Raw genomic sequence first — 17,745 nt, 5'->3', positions numbered from 1 at the left:
GATGCATAGTATTTTAACAGAGCGGAAAAACTAAATCCTAATATCTTTTTTAAAAATTGTGGCATGCTACTCTTTTACGTGACTGTGTTCAAACATAAAAATTTCTAAAGTTTACTACATGCATTTCAGCTGAATTTCTTCCAAATATATTTTCCTTTTTTTTTGTATTTGACATTTTCAAGGCAATTTCAGGGCAAAATTTGTATTATATTAGACTCTATTATCAAATTAACACAACTACAGTGTTTTGATAGTGGCTTTTGGTAAAACTCAAAAGCACTTTTATACAATAACATAATTGTAATCATTTATTCTAAATATAATTGAGTAGCTCATAATTCTTATTGTGTTGCTGATAGTGATCTTTGCTCAGATTTTTAACCTATTATTTTTAAAAACAAAAACACAAAAGCATAATACAGTCATATACCATAAGTTGAATTGTAAGCAGTTTTATCTTAGTAGAGGGCATCATTCTCTTCTATCATAAAATATTTATATGGGGTTTAGCTTCTAAAGATTTTTTGACTTTATGGTAAAATTTATGGGTAATTTAATGTAACCTGAGAAACCTGAAATTCAGTATCTTTTAAATGAAATATAGAATATCCAATATAAAAGTGCCATTATGTTTTGATTTCAATAAATTGTAGATGTATGACTATTTTTGCTCATTAGCCCTTACTTTGTCTGATACCGTAAGTAGTAATAACAACTAAAAAAGCTAATCACTTTGAAAAAATGTTCCTCCCTTCATTGATAGTTGGAATATAACAGCGCTACTACTCAGTTCTTTGATTTGACTAAGCATGAATGAGTCTCTATAAGGTAATTAAGCCAAAATAGTACCTAAATTCTCAAGGATAATAACCTGGCAACAAACCCACAATAATATTTAGCCTTTATGTGAATATACAACAACATAGTATAAAATTTAATTTGGAGTACATTTTTTTAAAGACTAAAAATGTTAGTATAATTTTTAAATTTTATTAATATTTTAATATTTAAAAAGTAATGCTTTGAGCCATAAAGCCTTTTTGCTTGTGGCTACATCAAGTTTTCATTTAGAAATTATAAATATTTAAAAAATAACTGAAATCTTGCTGGTTGTAAATTATTGCTTTTCTTCACTATGGTATGTGACAGTGTAATTCAAATTTTAAATATAGATTTTTAAAGACTGTTTCTGTAAGCACTGTAGAGTTTAGGAACAGTCATGTTTAAACTGGCTAACTGTGGTCAGTTTGAAAAAGTGCATGAACTTGGTAAGTTCTCTACTGGTTTGTTACTTTGCTGTTTTAGAAGATTAATTTCCTAACGGATGTTGGAGCTAATATATGATTATACCCAAAGAAGAAAAAAAATAGAAAAACAGCTCTCAAATGAAAAAAAATAAAAACTTTGTGTGCATGTATGTGTGTATATTAACCTAACACAAGTTTATAGATTTAAAAAGTATGTGCAGTTAACGATATCCACTTTGTAAGTGCTGCATATCTCAAAAGAGAAAACATATAAAGAACGATGACTGGATACTCCTTTTCATTTGTTAATCGGAAATCAAATAAGACATTTCATAAAGAGAAATGATAGACTTTAATATCTAAAATCAAGGTATTTCATCTATGTTTTTATTAGGTAAAAATTAACCATTCCATATAACAAAATAGTAATTTTTAATTACAATCTTAAAACAGAAGGAAGTTAAACAACTCAAGTAAAGTTAATAACAGCAGTTTTTGACAATATTAGTCCTTAAAAGAAACAGTAAAATATTTGGTTTCTATAACAGTCAAAACAATTAGACTGATTAAACCATAAAAATTAATAACTTATAAAAGAATCCATTATGATTCATGCATTGTATGTATTATACCACTTTAAGTTATTATACTATATTGAATTCAAACGTATAGTTGTTTTGAATTAAGAAATAAATTCTTTGCTCTTATTTACTTGTTATCATAACAATTTAAACTGTGTTACAAATAAAATGGTAAAGGCAGTTGTAATAAATACCTGAGGAAGATTTTGAAAGTTTTCCTCTCTAAGAATTAACAGAATTATTAGAGTTATTTCCTAATGCAGTTGGCTCACCTTATTTGTAGGTTCTACATCCATGGCCAAGAAATTGCTGACTGAAACTCTGAAGATGTACAGACTCTTTTTTTTCATGTCATTATTCACTAACCAGTATAGTATAACAACTATTTACATAGCATTTACATTGTATTAAGTGTTATAAGTAATCTAGAGATGACTTAATGTATACAGGAGGATGTGCATAGATTATATGCAACTACTATGCCAGTTTATATCAGGGACTTGAGCATCTGCAGATTTTGGTATCTATAGGGGTAACTGGAACCAATCCCCCACTGTCACTGAGGGATGACTGTAATTATTTTATTAAAAAGGGAGAAAAAACCATATTAATATAATTATAAACTAGTAATTATGAGATCAGATGCCATTCTTCCATTGAGAATAACTTTTTGCAATGAAGACAGAATCTGCTTTATCTTACTCTGAAATCTGTTACTGCTGGCTGGTTAGGGTAATGTGTTGAGGAATCACAACAAAGCTCAGAGATGAAGTATGCTGTGTGGATTTGCCATGTCTTTAATGGGAAAAAGAAAGTGGTGGTATCTGTGTTGAGAATATGCTAACCTTGTTTTTATAGATTTTCCCTTAATCTCACAACTATTTCCTAAAATTTACTTTCTGTCATGGTGGGTTCAAATACACAACGTACACAATGATAAAAACTCCTCTGTGGTAGATACTTCTCTAACAAAACTTTAATGAAATATGGTATATTATAAAAGATTATTAGGTGTGACATTTATAAATTATACCTAAAATAATATATTCTAGTTAAATGGACATAAGAAGAAAATCCACAGGTTGTATCTATATAGTGATTACCATGTAAGTGCTTGGTTATATCAAAATATCAGTATAGTGATTTATTCTTTTATTTTCCCCTAGAAAATGATTACTACTACTGTATTAATTTCCTAAGGCCTGATCATTCTCTGAGAAATGGCAAATTCCAAAATTTTAAATAAATTAAACATTAATAATGCCTCTTTTCAATAACATAATTTGTGTCAAAACCACTGTTTAAAAATAAAATAAATTTTGTCATCTGGTCTATTTTATAAAAAATCTGGTGCTAATTTTTGTTTCTGAATGGATGTCTTTATACTCAAGATTTATAGGCATTATTTTTTAGCATTATTCTATTGCTCTTCTTAATGGAACACCTAAGAAATAACATTTATGTAACAGGATATATATTAATTTTTTACTATAGTTATAAACATTAACTGTAAGAATACAGTGCATTTTATTTAGTTTTTAAGGAGATTTATTTTTCGTACACCAGTGATCAATTTGTCACAATATGACAAGTTATTGATAACAAGTATTTTAACTTACAGGTATGATAAAAGTCTAACATTTACAAAATGGGGATATTACTATATAAAAAATTGAAAGTATTAGTTTTTATGTAAAATATTAGTTTCTTCATTCTGATACAGTGCTAAACTTAACGTAAAGCCAAACTTCAGGACCTACCCTAGACATAAAATAATTTTCATTTCCATGTCTCTAGAATCTAAAATGGTAAGTAAATTTTCTCTATTACTTTTCGTCAAAATAACTTAAAGTATTAAAAGACAACCTAATGACAGTAATAACATTTTTCTTTCCTAAAAAATATTTGGTATCTGATTTAAAGACATGAATAACACAATAGTAACAACTTAAAAATCGACAAGATATACTAGAAATGATATTTGGGCATCATATCTACATAATAATTGTGAAACAACTGTTTTCCTAATAACTGAGAAGCAATCAGTAACTTTTTCATAAAAGGACTTTCATAGCTTCTAAAATATGGAATTCAGCACTGTAAAGCAGAAACACTAAACATGTCAAAACACCTAGCATGGTATAGGTAACCACAAATCTGCAAATGACACACTGTGCTGTAGACAGCAGGCCTTCCTAACACAATTTGGTCATGGTAAGGTTTAATTTATGTAATTAAATTAAATAAAAAATAAGAGTATTAATTTAAAGCCATTTCAGGTTCACAGCAAAATTGAAAGGAAGGTACAGTGATTTTGTTATTCTTAAGAATTTCCTCATTATTGTAGAGTTATCCAGAGTCTAAATACTAAGACAATAAAGTTGATTAAATTATTTTAAAGATATGACATGAAGCATGTACATTATCTTTAAGGGGTTTTCTTTTTTTCTTCAATAGATATCCCAAATATACACACAATCCTATTTATTTGGGTCTAGGATGTAAATATAATTTAACTGTGTGCTAAGTGCTTTAGGTAACACAAGCATTTATCTATTGTAAAATGAAAATTCAATTGCCATCACATCAGAATTTTGATTTCAGTCAGAAATGCAGTAAATTATGCCATAAGGAATATATTTGTATACATTTTGTCTCAGATATTTTCTCATGTGGTATTGTGAAGGGTAACAAGTATAATATTATCTGTAAAGAATTAAAAAAATATTTTAAAATATAACTAATAGTATATACTGATTTTGACAGTTTTCTTTCCAGAACTCAAAACGAAAGCTATTTTTAAAAATTAGGTGATTTTGATAACTATTAAACTTTAATCAATGCATTAAGAAACAGGCAGCTGGTGATCTAATGCATAAGTTGCTCTTTCCTTACTGTATTTTTCAGACCACTTGCGAGTCAGTTCTAGGTAAAGACCTGGTTTATGAGGACGGTAATCTAGGTACACTGTATTACTGGTTCTTTTGGGAACAGCTTTTTCAATCTGAGTTCCTTCATGCCACTCATTAAAAGAGGTGATAGAAATTAAGCTGGGGCATGTCTGAAGCGCAGCACTCAGAGCAATTTCATAATACTTCCCATTGATTCGGTTCCGAGTGTTTTGCGTGTTCCATGGACGGATGCTGGTATCTATGTATCCTGGGCCCACACTTGGGATAAATATTAAGTTGTATTTATCACAAAATAATTTTAGGCTAGCCCAATTCTGATGTGATGAGCCATAAGTAAAGCCATTTGTGGCAAAATATGTGTAAATTCCATCAAAACCACTTTGAAGAATATCATACTTATGTTTTTCTTCTACCAGAAGGGCAATAAACAATCCATCATAAGGAGAATTGCGAATACTCCAAGACCCTGAGGTGGTTAACAGATTGGCCCATTTTTCAGGCTTGGTAATATAGGAATCATAGACATAAAACATAGGAAGAGCATTGCCAGTCTTCGTCTTGTACCTGTAAAAGGCCGGATGATTTCCATATCTAGAAAATAAGCATATATAAAAGTGAAATGAATATTCACAACTAATTTGCCACAGATAAAAACTGTTTATGTACTGAAAATGAAGGAATCAGTGCAGTTTGAGCACACTGCTCCATTTCTTAGGGGAATCAGTTGTGTAAGTGTAATAATTAAAAATGCATTTTTAACTTTACACATTAGAAAATGAGATACTGGATGCATTACCAAACAAGTATTAACCATCTCATATTGAGGTTTACAAACGATGACTAATGCCATAAAAAGCCTATGATTCTCTACATTATAAATAATACTCTACATAATACCTAAACTGCTTTTTTATCTATCAGTGATAAATGTTCTACTGTTGCTGACAAGTTTCTTTGTAAGACTATGGCATCTGTCACAGACTATTATCAGTAAAATTCTTTCAAAAAATGAAAACTGTATTAATAAATTCTTTTTGATCAGGCTAGATATAAATGAAAATATCAGCTCTGGGTCTACTGTGTTAAAAGAAGTAGTTCACTTTTAATAATCTGAACCTTCTTTTTAAAAAGATAAAGCTATATTCTGAAGGTTTAGAAAATAATGTCATTTTAAAATATCAAAACTACAGAAATCATAAATAGCCTATAAACCTGTAAAACAGTAAAAACAGCAATCTTCCAAAAAGAAAGTGAATTATAAGAAACTTCAGCAATGTTCCTCGAAATGATGGTGACATTCATTACAATAACAATTTAATTTTATTAAAAATGGAATAATCATAAATCATTCAAATCTCAAATATAATTTAATGTACTATTCTTAAAACAATAATTATCACTGGATAATATAACAATATTTATAAATATTGAAGAAACTCACTTGTCTATAATATACTTGACATTTTTGTACATGTTTTGATCATCTCGATTGCTATATGGTTCTATGTGAAAAGTAACCTAAAACAAACAATAAAATCAGTTAGGGGATAAATTATCTATAATGTAAAATTAGAAGTATATTTAATATATTTAATAAAGTAACTGATTTAATCACCTTAATTAAAGATGAATATTTATTGAACACAGAAACTACCAGAGAATTTTTACCAATAAAATTTACTGCTAAATAACATGCTAAACATTTTATATTATTATCTTGGTTAATCTTCACAACTCCCTAAGGTATTTCTGTTTTCTTAGTGAGGTAATCAAAGATACACAGAACCTTAAGAAAGGTTCAGTAAGTTGTTCCAGGTCACCCAGTTTGCTGGAGGTAATATTGATGATCTGAATTCTGAGTTCAAATGCTTAACTGCTGTGCAATGTTTCTTTTTATGTTTACTCCTTATAAAAATATGTTTCTTACATATTTGTATCCCATATAATATATATAGGAAATACTCTATATTCAGATATATGTTTCTTTTAGGAAAAAAACCAAAAAAATATGGTCCAGAAAAATCTGGATTTTTTTTCAGGCATGTGACCATTAAGCTTAAATTTAAATAGAAGTCATTAGCAAAATTATTTACATATAAATTCTTCCATATCATTAAAACAGCATTTTACAAAATAATATACATTAACTTCTATTAAAGAATTTATAATGAAATCGCTTAAAAATAATATCCACTAGTGTTATAAAGGACATTTTTCATGATGCCTAGGTATTTATGGTTTGGATATCCCATACACACACACACACACCCCTACATAAATATATACACACACATACATACATTATATATATATATGTAAACATAGAGAGCAGTAATTACAAATATTTTTAAAATACTGTGCACAGACTAAAATTTTTTAACTTAAGGTTGGCTATACATAAATCAAGACAAACTAATTATGGCTAGTAAAACCATTCTGTATGCTACTTCTAACTAGTAAGGTAAAAAATACAGAAGATACTTAGATGACAATCTATTTCAGATTCATAAAACAAAGAATGAGGATTTTCACTTTTATTCCTAGTTTTACTGACTTACCAACATCAATTAAAAATCTTTATGGCAGTCTAATAAATGTATTGATACTGTTTTAATTTCAGGTTTCAGGCTCTATGATGTATTTATGGAACTAGAGACTTCTATTGCAATATGAAACTCCTCTGTTTTCAATTACCCAATTAAAGCAAAATGTATTTTACATTAATCAGTGCTACTTGTTTTCACATAATTAATTTTAAAGTTAAATAATATTTAAAAAAATATAATTTTCTACTTTAAATGAGATTACAGTAATATTACAAAAGTAAGTTTCTGTCATAAAAAACTAAGGTCAAATTAATTTTTGCAGCATATTGTTAGTATTGCCAGGGTAGTAACTGCTAGGGCAGCTAGATTTCTCAATAACTTTGGTATTTGCTTTTTAAATTCAGTTGAAAGCAAATTGCCTAGTGTATAGGTATTTTCATACTATTACATAATGTTTCCTTGGGTAATTCTTCCTTCAGATACATCACTGTGTTTTCTAAATTTCCATTTTATACATAAAGGACACCATATTTAAGCAATATCCAACTTGAAATATCCTATATCAAAATGAATTTGCTTTTACAGCTGCAAACAACAAATAGGATGCTATTTTTGTAAAGCGCAGATCAATATATTTAAAGTAAATATAGTATTGATAAGTATAAAATATTTAAAATTTTCCCTCATGTATTTCTAATTTCTTACCTTATAATAAAATTACTTTGCAATTTTAATTAATGATGTGATCTAGTCTCCATCTCTCTATTCCATTTGGAAAACTCAATTAGATCAATGTTAAAATAAATTTTAAAATAACAGAATTCTATACATAAAATGAAATGTCTTTCTTATCTTTAAAGAATAAGAATATAAACATACCCTCATTTCATGTTTTTAATTTTGACCTTTCCTGTCTCTTCCCTACCCTGCATTTTAATAACTTTAATAAATAAATTTTAATAAAATGAACTTTTTTGAATGAAAATCTGATAATTTTCTCCTTCTCCAACTCCATTCTCTACCTTCACCCCTGCACACTCCCCTATCCCCTGCCACAACAAAATTGAGGTAGGTCTTCCTACTCCTATGTGGTGCCATAATACCTCATACTTTTCTCTTCCTGAAATTTACTTGTCTTTGTGTCTGACCTCCAGTAGATTACAAGGCATTTTAGGGACAGAGATAATACTTCATCCTTCTTCTTAATATTGTCAGCATCTGGGACTGCATCTGACACGTAGCAGGTGCTAAATGAATGAATGCATGCATAAATAAATGGACTAATGATTTTCATGCAAAAACAAACAACAGTTAAACTCTTAAGTCTGCCACTTATACTGGATTTAGGTAAGATTCCCAAAGTTTCTGCCATGAATTCACAATATTCATTTAACAAGGAAAAAGAAAAAGGAGAGGCCATGACTAATATAACATGTTCCAAATGTAGGTGAAAATCATTTAAAAAAGAATCACGGACATACTTATATTCATGTTTCACATGGTTGAAATCTGCATAAGCCTGAAAAGTAGATAAAATGACTCTAGAGCCATATGCAAAGAAATAATGGATGTTGATAAACCTAGTATAAGAAATGTGATTTCTGCATAAAGTAGAAAGAAAATATGCTACTTTAAAATAACATACTAAATTTATTAAAATGAAAGAAGATCACCAGGGCTGAGTTGGTTCTTTCCCCTATAATCCTAAGCAAAAAAAAAAATCACTGAATCTGCCTAATTTTCTTTTACGTAGATGAATGATTTAATTCAGTCAAGTTTTGATTAGATAATGCCATGTAACAACCCCACAATCTCAGTGGCTCTAAAAGACAAACATTTGCTTTTCGAACATAAAATTTATGAACTGGCTTATGATGGTTCTGCTCCAGGCTGGTTCAAATCAGCTCCATGTGTCCGTCATTCTGAGTCCTAGGCAGAAAGGGGCATGCTTTTCTCATAAAAGAGAATAGGAGCATAATCATGCAAGCACATAGTATACATTATCTCTTCTCACATCTCATCAGCCAAAGCAAGCCATAAGGCCAAACCCAACAACAACAGGGCAGGAAGTATACTTACTCTTTGCATGCAGGGGAAGGAAAACCAGATTATTTGCTAAACAATGACGGAATCTACCAAATATTTCTGTCATGTCTTACTCAAAAAATTGTTCCGTTGCTGTGTTCTTAATGGTGCAGGATATAGAGGAAGGAATCCAGCCCTGATTTTTACACTCTCTGCAAAACCAGCCTACTAAATGACAGTTATAAGTGCAACAGCCTTTGCTCTAGCAAACATGCAGACAAGTATACTTTAAAAGAAACTAAATCGCTTTGAAAAATCAAGATTTAAATTTTAGTTTCACTCATTTACACTTCCAAAAAAAAACCTAGTCACATTTGCTAAAGATAATGAAAAATAACTAAAGCACCAATCATTTCCTTTTCTTGCATGTTTGTTTATAATTTAAAAGGCACTTACTTAAAATAACTCTTGGTTGAAGTTAACAAATCAAAATTACAATTACAAAATATTTAATGACTAATATTAGTAAAAACATTATATAATCAAAATGAATGAACTATAACAAAAGCTTAACTGTGAGACGGATTCATTCCCTAAAAATTCTCCATCCATTTAGTATTTCCATGCTTTGAAGACTAGCAAGAAAAAAGAGATGTTACTAATGAACACATTTTACATTTAAAAGTTTTAGATGTGGTCAGTTATGTGCATTGGAGGCTCCAATTTGTCAGCACACAATCTACAACATCATTAATCTTTTCCTATCAGATTGCCTTAGCACATTGAATAATTCTAGTAAGGTACTGTCATTCATTAATTAAAATTTTAAATTTTAATTAATTAAATTAAATTAAATTAAAATATTAAAATTTCCTTATATTAGCAAGAAAAGGGAAAGTTTTCCATTCTTTAAAAAAAGCAGGATTTACTGCATTTTATTGAATTAGGAAAAATGTCTGTTCCACAACAACAGAAATCATAGACAAATCCAATAAAACTATCTTATGGTTTCATTGTCATTGTACAAATGAAGGGGATAAGCCAAGAAGATCAAGGAACTAATATAAGATTCCAGAGCTACTCAGTTGGAACAAGCTCCAGTCTCATGATTCCAGGTCTATTCTTTGTCTATACATAGTTCCTCACCACACACGAGGCCAAGAAACTGTTCTAAAAATTTTGGAAAACATTAGTCTATCGTGTTCCAAGTTTTTCTGATCATTAGATATAAAATTCCTAGCACAGAGAGATCAAGTATGCTGGCAACATTAAATAGGCAATTAGTGGTCGAGCTCTTTGCCACACTCTCCTTCTCTACACAGACACTTTAAACAGGAGAAAAAGCCAACCAATCCTCATATAACATTTTCATTTTCTCTTTCAAAACTTCCTGAAAGTACTAAAATAGCCAGTTTCTTGAGCTCCCATCTTCCAGGATTTTGGCAGGGCCTGGACAGAAAAGCAGCTCTTGGGCTTGTTTTGTGGAAGATAAATCAATCACTTACCCAACCTCAGCCTGGGCACCAGAACCTGGAGGCTTGCCTATTTGCAGATTTCAAATGCCAATAAGAACTCACTGAAAGGCACCAAGGGACACGGCAGGTGACAGCTCTTGCTAGACAGCTAATTTGAGAGATGCTGTCTTAATAGTTTCAGGATAGTAAATCAGAAAGAAGAGGCAGCTTTATGGACAGAAATAAAAAAATGCTTGCCTATTTAGCTCTTTCTCACTCCCTAGAGTTCCATTTCTATTCTCCAATAACTACTCAATCTCTAGGCTGCAAAAGGAAAGTTAAGACAAAACTAATGTTTCATATTTTTATTTGAAACGAAATATTTCAACAGTGGTCCATAACATATCTTACAATTGGTCCATACCTTATATGGACCAAGATATGGTCCATAACATATCTTACAAGTGGTCCAAACATATCAATTACCAGTATTGGACAAACCAGATTGTCCTCCATTAGAATATAACTGCAAGAAGTTACAGAGCAAATAAAAAGCTTCAGCAAATTTTTAGAGTGGTTGCAATCTCAGAACTCAGAGTAAGTGGTCTCTAGTTAAAAGAACCTACATCACTTTTTTTTTTTTTTTTTGAGATAGACTCTCACTCTGTCGCCCAGGCTGGAGTGCAGTGGCACCAATCTCAGCTCACTGCAATCTCTGCCTCCCAGGTTCAAGCGATTCTCGTGCCTCAGCCTCCTGAGTAGTAGCTGGGACTACAGGTGTAGTATATCCATCAGATATAGTGTTTGAAATAAGATACTGAGAGACACCCTTTATCAAGCTAAAGAACTTTGGTTACTAAGGACTTCATTAACAATGAATTTTTATTTCCTAAAATTTTCAGTATCTGTTAAGATAACCATGTTTTACCTTCTTTAAATAATCAATGAAGTTTTATTTACTTAGTGCTTACTCTCTGCCAGACAGGAATCTATGTTTTACATATATTATCTAATATAATCTTTATAACCACTCTGTGTGTAAGGAAGGTTGTGTTGCTATTTCTATTTTAGAGATGAAGAAGCTTGAGACACGAGTCATTTATAAAGCTGCAAGGTGGTTGAGCCAGGATTGAATGCAGACCTGAATTTAGATTCAGATTTCATATGATTGGAACCATTCTTAAATCCTTGCTAATAAACACTTCTTATCAAAATTCCCTCTAGGAATTTTGAATCTATTTTCATTGGTAAGATTAGTCTGTCTCTTTCTTGTTCTATCCTTTCTTAGTTTTAAATAAAAATTGTGCTATTGTGGAATAAATTTGGAAGTTTTCTGTGGTTGCCATTCTTCAAGATGGCCCCCCTGATACCCATCTCTTGGTATTCATAACTTTGCAGTTCCCTCCCACATTGTGCCGTGGTTGTTTTATCAGTAGATAAAACAACAGAATGGGACAGAAGTGATAACACGTCATTGCCAAGATTTATGTCAAAAAACAAAACAAACAAAAAAACCCTGTAGCCCCTATATTAGACTCTCTCTCAGATCTTTCACTCTAGTGAAGCCGGAGGCCCATATATAGAAGTACAGAGTCTCCAGTTCACCTGCTGCAAAGAACTGAGGTCTGTCATCCACCACATGAGAAGGTTTGTTAGTGGATCCTCCAGCCTCAGATGACTACAGCACTAGCCAATAGCTTGCCTGTAACCTCCTTGAGAGACCCTGAACCAGACACTCCCAAATAAGCCACTTCCAGACGCTTGACCCTTAGAAACTGTGTGAGGTAACAAATGTTTATTGTTTTAAGCTACCAAGTTTTGGAATAATTTGTTATGCAGCAATAGATAGTAAGTATACTTGACACTGTATTTCAGTTATCATAAAAATCAACTATTCCGAATACAACTGAGAGGTAAACCTGATACTTTGGGGAAGACATTTGTTCAATTATCTTTTATATGTTTTTTTCTAGGATAGTCAATTCAGATTCTTTAAACCTCTTTCTGCACCAAAAAAAAATTAATTTTAGTATTTTCCTAAAAAACTACCATAGAAATTTTAAATAGACTGATATAAAATCTTAAACTCTCTTCTGAAACTATAGGTATATTTCTTTTTAATTTTTGCTGATATGTTTTCTCAATTTCTTTTCTTTTTTAATCTCACCAATGGCTTGCCTATTGTTTTTTCCCCAAAAGTGGACAATAGTAAAGATTAATTTATCCAGACTACTGATTTTGAAGGACTTGTATACTATTTAATTAATTTCACACTTCATCTATCATAGTTCTTTCTTCTACTATGTCTTATTATTTAGGTCCCATTGGTATTGATAATGCAATAATCTCAGTGCTATTTATATCACTTAAATTTCAGAGTTATTCTCAATTATGTTATTAAAATTTTAATAATTTTATACTTTCTAAATGGTTTGGACTTAATTATTAACATTCAATGGTACTGAATGTGGTCAGAGAATGCAGACTCTATTGTTATAATTTTTATGAATTTATTAGAATTAATGTTGCTACCTAAATACATGACCAATTTTTAAAAAGTATCTTTGGATATTAAAAACAGTGCTTATTTACTTGCTATTCAGTATAAAATTTTCTTTTGTAGTGCTATTTAAATCCTTTTAACCATTACTCCTATTTGTTTCCATGATTCATTAATTTCTAAAAGAAATAAAATCTTAGACTGTCAGAAGTGTTCCCTCATTTGCAATACACCTTAATTTCTGCATCAAATATACTTGATCTTTCCACTGTATTCTATATTTACACAGGTGTGTATGTGTATGCACGTTAAATAAGGTTTCAATGAAAATCGGATTTTGAAAAATATTTGAGCAAGTTTATTTTTTAACTACTTTATAAATATGCAAAGTTACATGGTTAATACTTGTTTTTAGATTTTTGACATCTAAGATATTTAGACATATAAATCTTCACTACTATATTATCTTCACAAAAGAACCTTTCAATCCCTTTCTACTATAAAAAAAATAAAACATTAGAAACATAGTAAAGAATCTCTAAAATATAATTTAGATAAGATTGAAATTCCTATTAATTATAGAAATTTTCTTTATGAAATATAGTATTTAAAAGATTCTAAGTCATTATCATTTTTAATTAAAATTACTATTTCAAAAATTGTTATTACTCTCCTCTTGTCCAAATGAATTAACTTATGTATAGCTTGAAAATAAAATAAAATACCTTTAGGTTATATTTATGAGCTTTATCCAAAATAGTGGGTACCAAGTTATCAGTAGGTTCTCCATTTTCATCATTTACATCAGGTGGGTACCAAGAGAGGGCTAGTACACCTAATAGAAAAGACCAAAAAGAAAGGGAAAAGACAAGAACATGAATGCAGATTTTCTTAAAAAGGCATAGTAAGTACCAAAGAGTTAACTATAAAAGAACATATTTATACCAGGTGGTTTTGTTAAGTTCCTTCAGAATACATATGGCTATTTGATCACTTTGTCAATATTTATGACCTCTTTATCAGGCATTAATAAGCTTTTGTAAAAGTGAACAGACTTTACATTTTAGAGTAAGTTTTAGGTTTACATAAAAATAGCAAAGAAAATATGGAGTTCTCATATACTCTTCCTCCTACCTGCCCCTACCCTCCACATGGTTTCTCCTATAATTAACATCTTTCATTTGCTACAATTGATGACCCAATATTGAAAGATTTTTATTCACTAAAGTCCATAGTTTACATCAGGGTTGACACTTTGTGTTGTACAGTTCGACAGGTTTTGACAAATCTATTATACCATATGCCCTCCATTAGAGTAGCTGAAAAACTAGTTTTACCAGCTCTATAAACCTCCTGTGCTATACTGATTCATCCCCGTTCCCTCTCCCTCTCACCCCTGGCAATAACTAAGCTTTTTGCTGCCTATAATTTTGCCTTTTCCAGAAGGTCATATAGTTGGAATTACAAAGTATGTAGCTTTTTAGAACTGGCTTCATTCATTTAGCAACTTGAATTTTTAGGTTCCTTCATAACTTTTCATAACTTGATAGCTCATTTCTTTTTACTGCTGCATAATATGCCATTGTATTTATGTTTATACATTCACCTAATGAAGGACATCTTGGTTGCTTCCAATTTTTGCCCATTATGAATAAAACTGCTATAAACATTTATATGCTGTTTTTGTGTAGATCAATACCTTTTAACAGAAGATTCTAACATAGTAAAATAATTACTGTTCCTCTCTGTAGTGCCTGCCTACTTATTTTTGAACTGATAAATTATGTGTTAGAAGCATAAATTACATGGAAATCACTAACTGGAGACAGAATATTTAAGATGAATTAATTCAAAGCCTCATTACACATACAAAGAAATGGACAGTCATTAGAAACATTGCACAAATTTCTAGATAAATAAACAGACTCTTTAAGGCAGAGAAATAAATAATAATGGTACCAAAAGAGAAGCATATGGAAATTAAGAAATTGAAGGTAAGAAACTGCTGGAGAACTAAATTTTAAGACCTAAGTTTTGTGCTAGCCACCATGTACAAATAAGTAAGTCCCATCTAGGACAACAAAATCAAAGTTAATGGAAAAATAATCCTTATATCCCCTATCCACTCTGAAAATAAGAGTGGCAACTAGAACAAAACATAGAAAAAATAACCTATAACATATGAGGCTTTAGGGAAACTCTGGCTAGCCACAGGAAGGCGTATCCTAGAAAGAAATGCTGGTGAGAAAAGTGTCTGGAGACAATCCAAAATTTTATAAGCGATCACTTACAATCTTGTAAGATTACTAGCCCAGCTTATAAGAAGAATATCACCAATGAAAATAAGAATGACAACAAAAAGTTTTCTCAACATGGGACCTACCAAAAAATTATTTTATGCACAAAATGAAAGAAACAAAATGAGAAAAAAATATTAAACAACAGAAAAATTATGCTATGAATCACATGAAAATTATAAGCAAAACATTCTTCCATAAAAGTAAAAACAAAACAAGATTCCTGTTTCTAATAATAGCAGACTAGTTTAAAATAACAGTTGGTCTAATAGTAGACCAAGCACTCTCCATGAAAATAACCATTATTATTATATAAAACACGGGGAGAAAATGTCTTAAAGAGCTGAAGAGAGTAAGAAATGTCCTGGCCAAATCGAAGGGAAAATGTGAAACCAGAAAGATAAGTGAGCAAGGAGGTCTGTTTGCCCCAAGCAAAATTGGTACAAGTAAACCAACTCTCAAAAGCAGTGAATTAAACTGCAGGTTCACAATGCTTGTACAATCCTCTAGCTTTAGACCTGATTTAAGGTAACCAGAAATGGTATTCTAAACAGTCACCAGGCAGAAGCAAAAGAAAATCCTTTCTGGAGGAAGCCATCTTCTTCCTGGGCCTCGAATTATTTACAAAAAGTATTTTATAAAGAACAATAAATAGTATACAATCAAAGATAATTAAGAACACAAAGAATAAAACACCATGCACAAGAATTGGCAGAAACAAGACAACAGCAACATGCAACAACTTCAGCTATCGCCATTACACACACTTCTAAAAATTACCTTCATAGTTTAAAAAAGATAAAAAGCACTTACCTTGAAAAATGCAGAAAATCATTACTTTTGTCCTTTTCCTAATTCATCTACCACTCTTCTATTTCTTTTTGTGAGAGGCAGGGCAGTATAGTAGAATATGCATGCGCTTTGAACATGTATTCAAATATCTCACCACTTATCAGCTACATGAACTAAGGGCAAGTTAAGTTCTTGCTTCTGTGGCCTCACCATCAAAACACAGATTATTCTTACCTTTCAGGATATATTTTAAGTATACACATAAAATTCCACTTACTAGACTACAGTATTCAAGAAATATTTGTTCCTTTAACTACAATATTGTTTTTTTCCTCACATTTTTCCCTCCCTCTTCAACCATACCCCTCTCCTAGCACGCACATACACATGTACACACACATGAGCTTTTGCTTTTTTTTTTTGAGACGGAATCTTGCTCTGTTGCCAGGCTGGAGTGCAGTGGCGCAATCTCGGCTCACTGCAACCTCCGCCTCCCAGGTTCAAGTGATTCTCCTGCCTCATTCTGTCAATTACAGACAGAATTCCTCCTCTGGGATTACAGGCGCCCACCACCACATCTGGCTAATTTTTGTATTTTTAGTAGAGATGGGGTTTCACCATGTTGGCCAGGATGGTCTCGATCTCCTGATCTCCTGATCCTCCCGCCTCGGCCTCCCAAAGTGCTGGGATTACAGGCGTGAGCCACCACACCCAGCCAGTCTTTTCCATCTTTATACTATCATCTCCATTCCACCATTTCTTTACTCTCTTCCTCAAGCTTGATTACATTCTACTCCTATGCTCTCCAAAATAATACCCATATCTACCATATAAATTAAAATTTAAAAGAATTAAGTTTTCTTGCACACTCAACTAGCTACATTTCAAGTGTTCAATAGCCACATATGACTATGTATCTGTTTTAGGCAGCACAGATAGATAATATTTTCATCATCACAGAAAATTCTACTGGATAGCACTGCCATATTATTCTGATTCTCCTAATAAATTAACCATCCCATTCTTGGTCTAGTAATTTCTCTTCCTCTTTTATCCTCTTTGCAAGTATACTCTATGGCTTTGGAGGAATGTTCTTTCTTCTCTCTTACAATGTTGTTATATTTCAGCTTCTTTATTGCATCAATTATGACTTCCAGATATCTAATTCTATCCCTATACTGTGATCCACAGCCCAATTAATCATTATACAGTGTCTTCTGGACTGTGGCACTGAATAAATACTAGCCTGGGAACCACGCCAGTGATTGTCTTACTTCTGAGGATTGTTGGGAATTTACAATGGCAGTGAATCCTTGGTAGTAACCAGAGAAGTGTCTATAAAATAAGCCAACTGAGTATCACTTATAAGTAAAATCTATTACTCTGTATTT

The 17,745-nt window shown here is 31.2% G+C and overlaps 1 protein-coding gene across 1 annotated transcript in view; it reads right to left on the bottom strand.

Annotated features, from left to right (window-relative positions):
* Nucleotides 1–1,614: 1,614 nt before the first annotated feature.
* The window catches only part of MANEA (mannosidase endo-alpha), a 38,790-nt gene continuing 22,659 nt past the window's right edge, over nt 1,615–17,745 (bottom strand). Inside the window, exons 3-5 of the mRNA XM_003824376.6 lie at nt 13,991–14,100; nt 6,182–6,258; nt 1,615–5,331 (exon numbers count right to left, since the gene is read on the bottom strand). Coding sequence (XP_003824424.4) covers nt 4,674–5,331; nt 6,182–6,258; nt 13,991–14,100 — 845 coding nt within the window. The 3' untranslated portion in view covers nt 1,615–4,673. The remainder of the gene's footprint in view (nt 5,332–6,181; nt 6,259–13,990; nt 14,101–17,745) is intronic.

This window comes from Pan paniscus, chromosome 5 (genome assembly GCF_029289425.2).
Source record: "Pan paniscus chromosome 5, NHGRI_mPanPan1-v2.0_pri, whole genome shotgun sequence".
Classification (NCBI taxonomy): domain Eukaryota; kingdom Metazoa; phylum Chordata; class Mammalia; order Primates; family Hominidae; genus Pan; species Pan paniscus.
The sequence above is the reverse complement of the archived record's forward strand: the minus strand, read 5'-3'. Positions and strand labels throughout refer to the sequence as shown.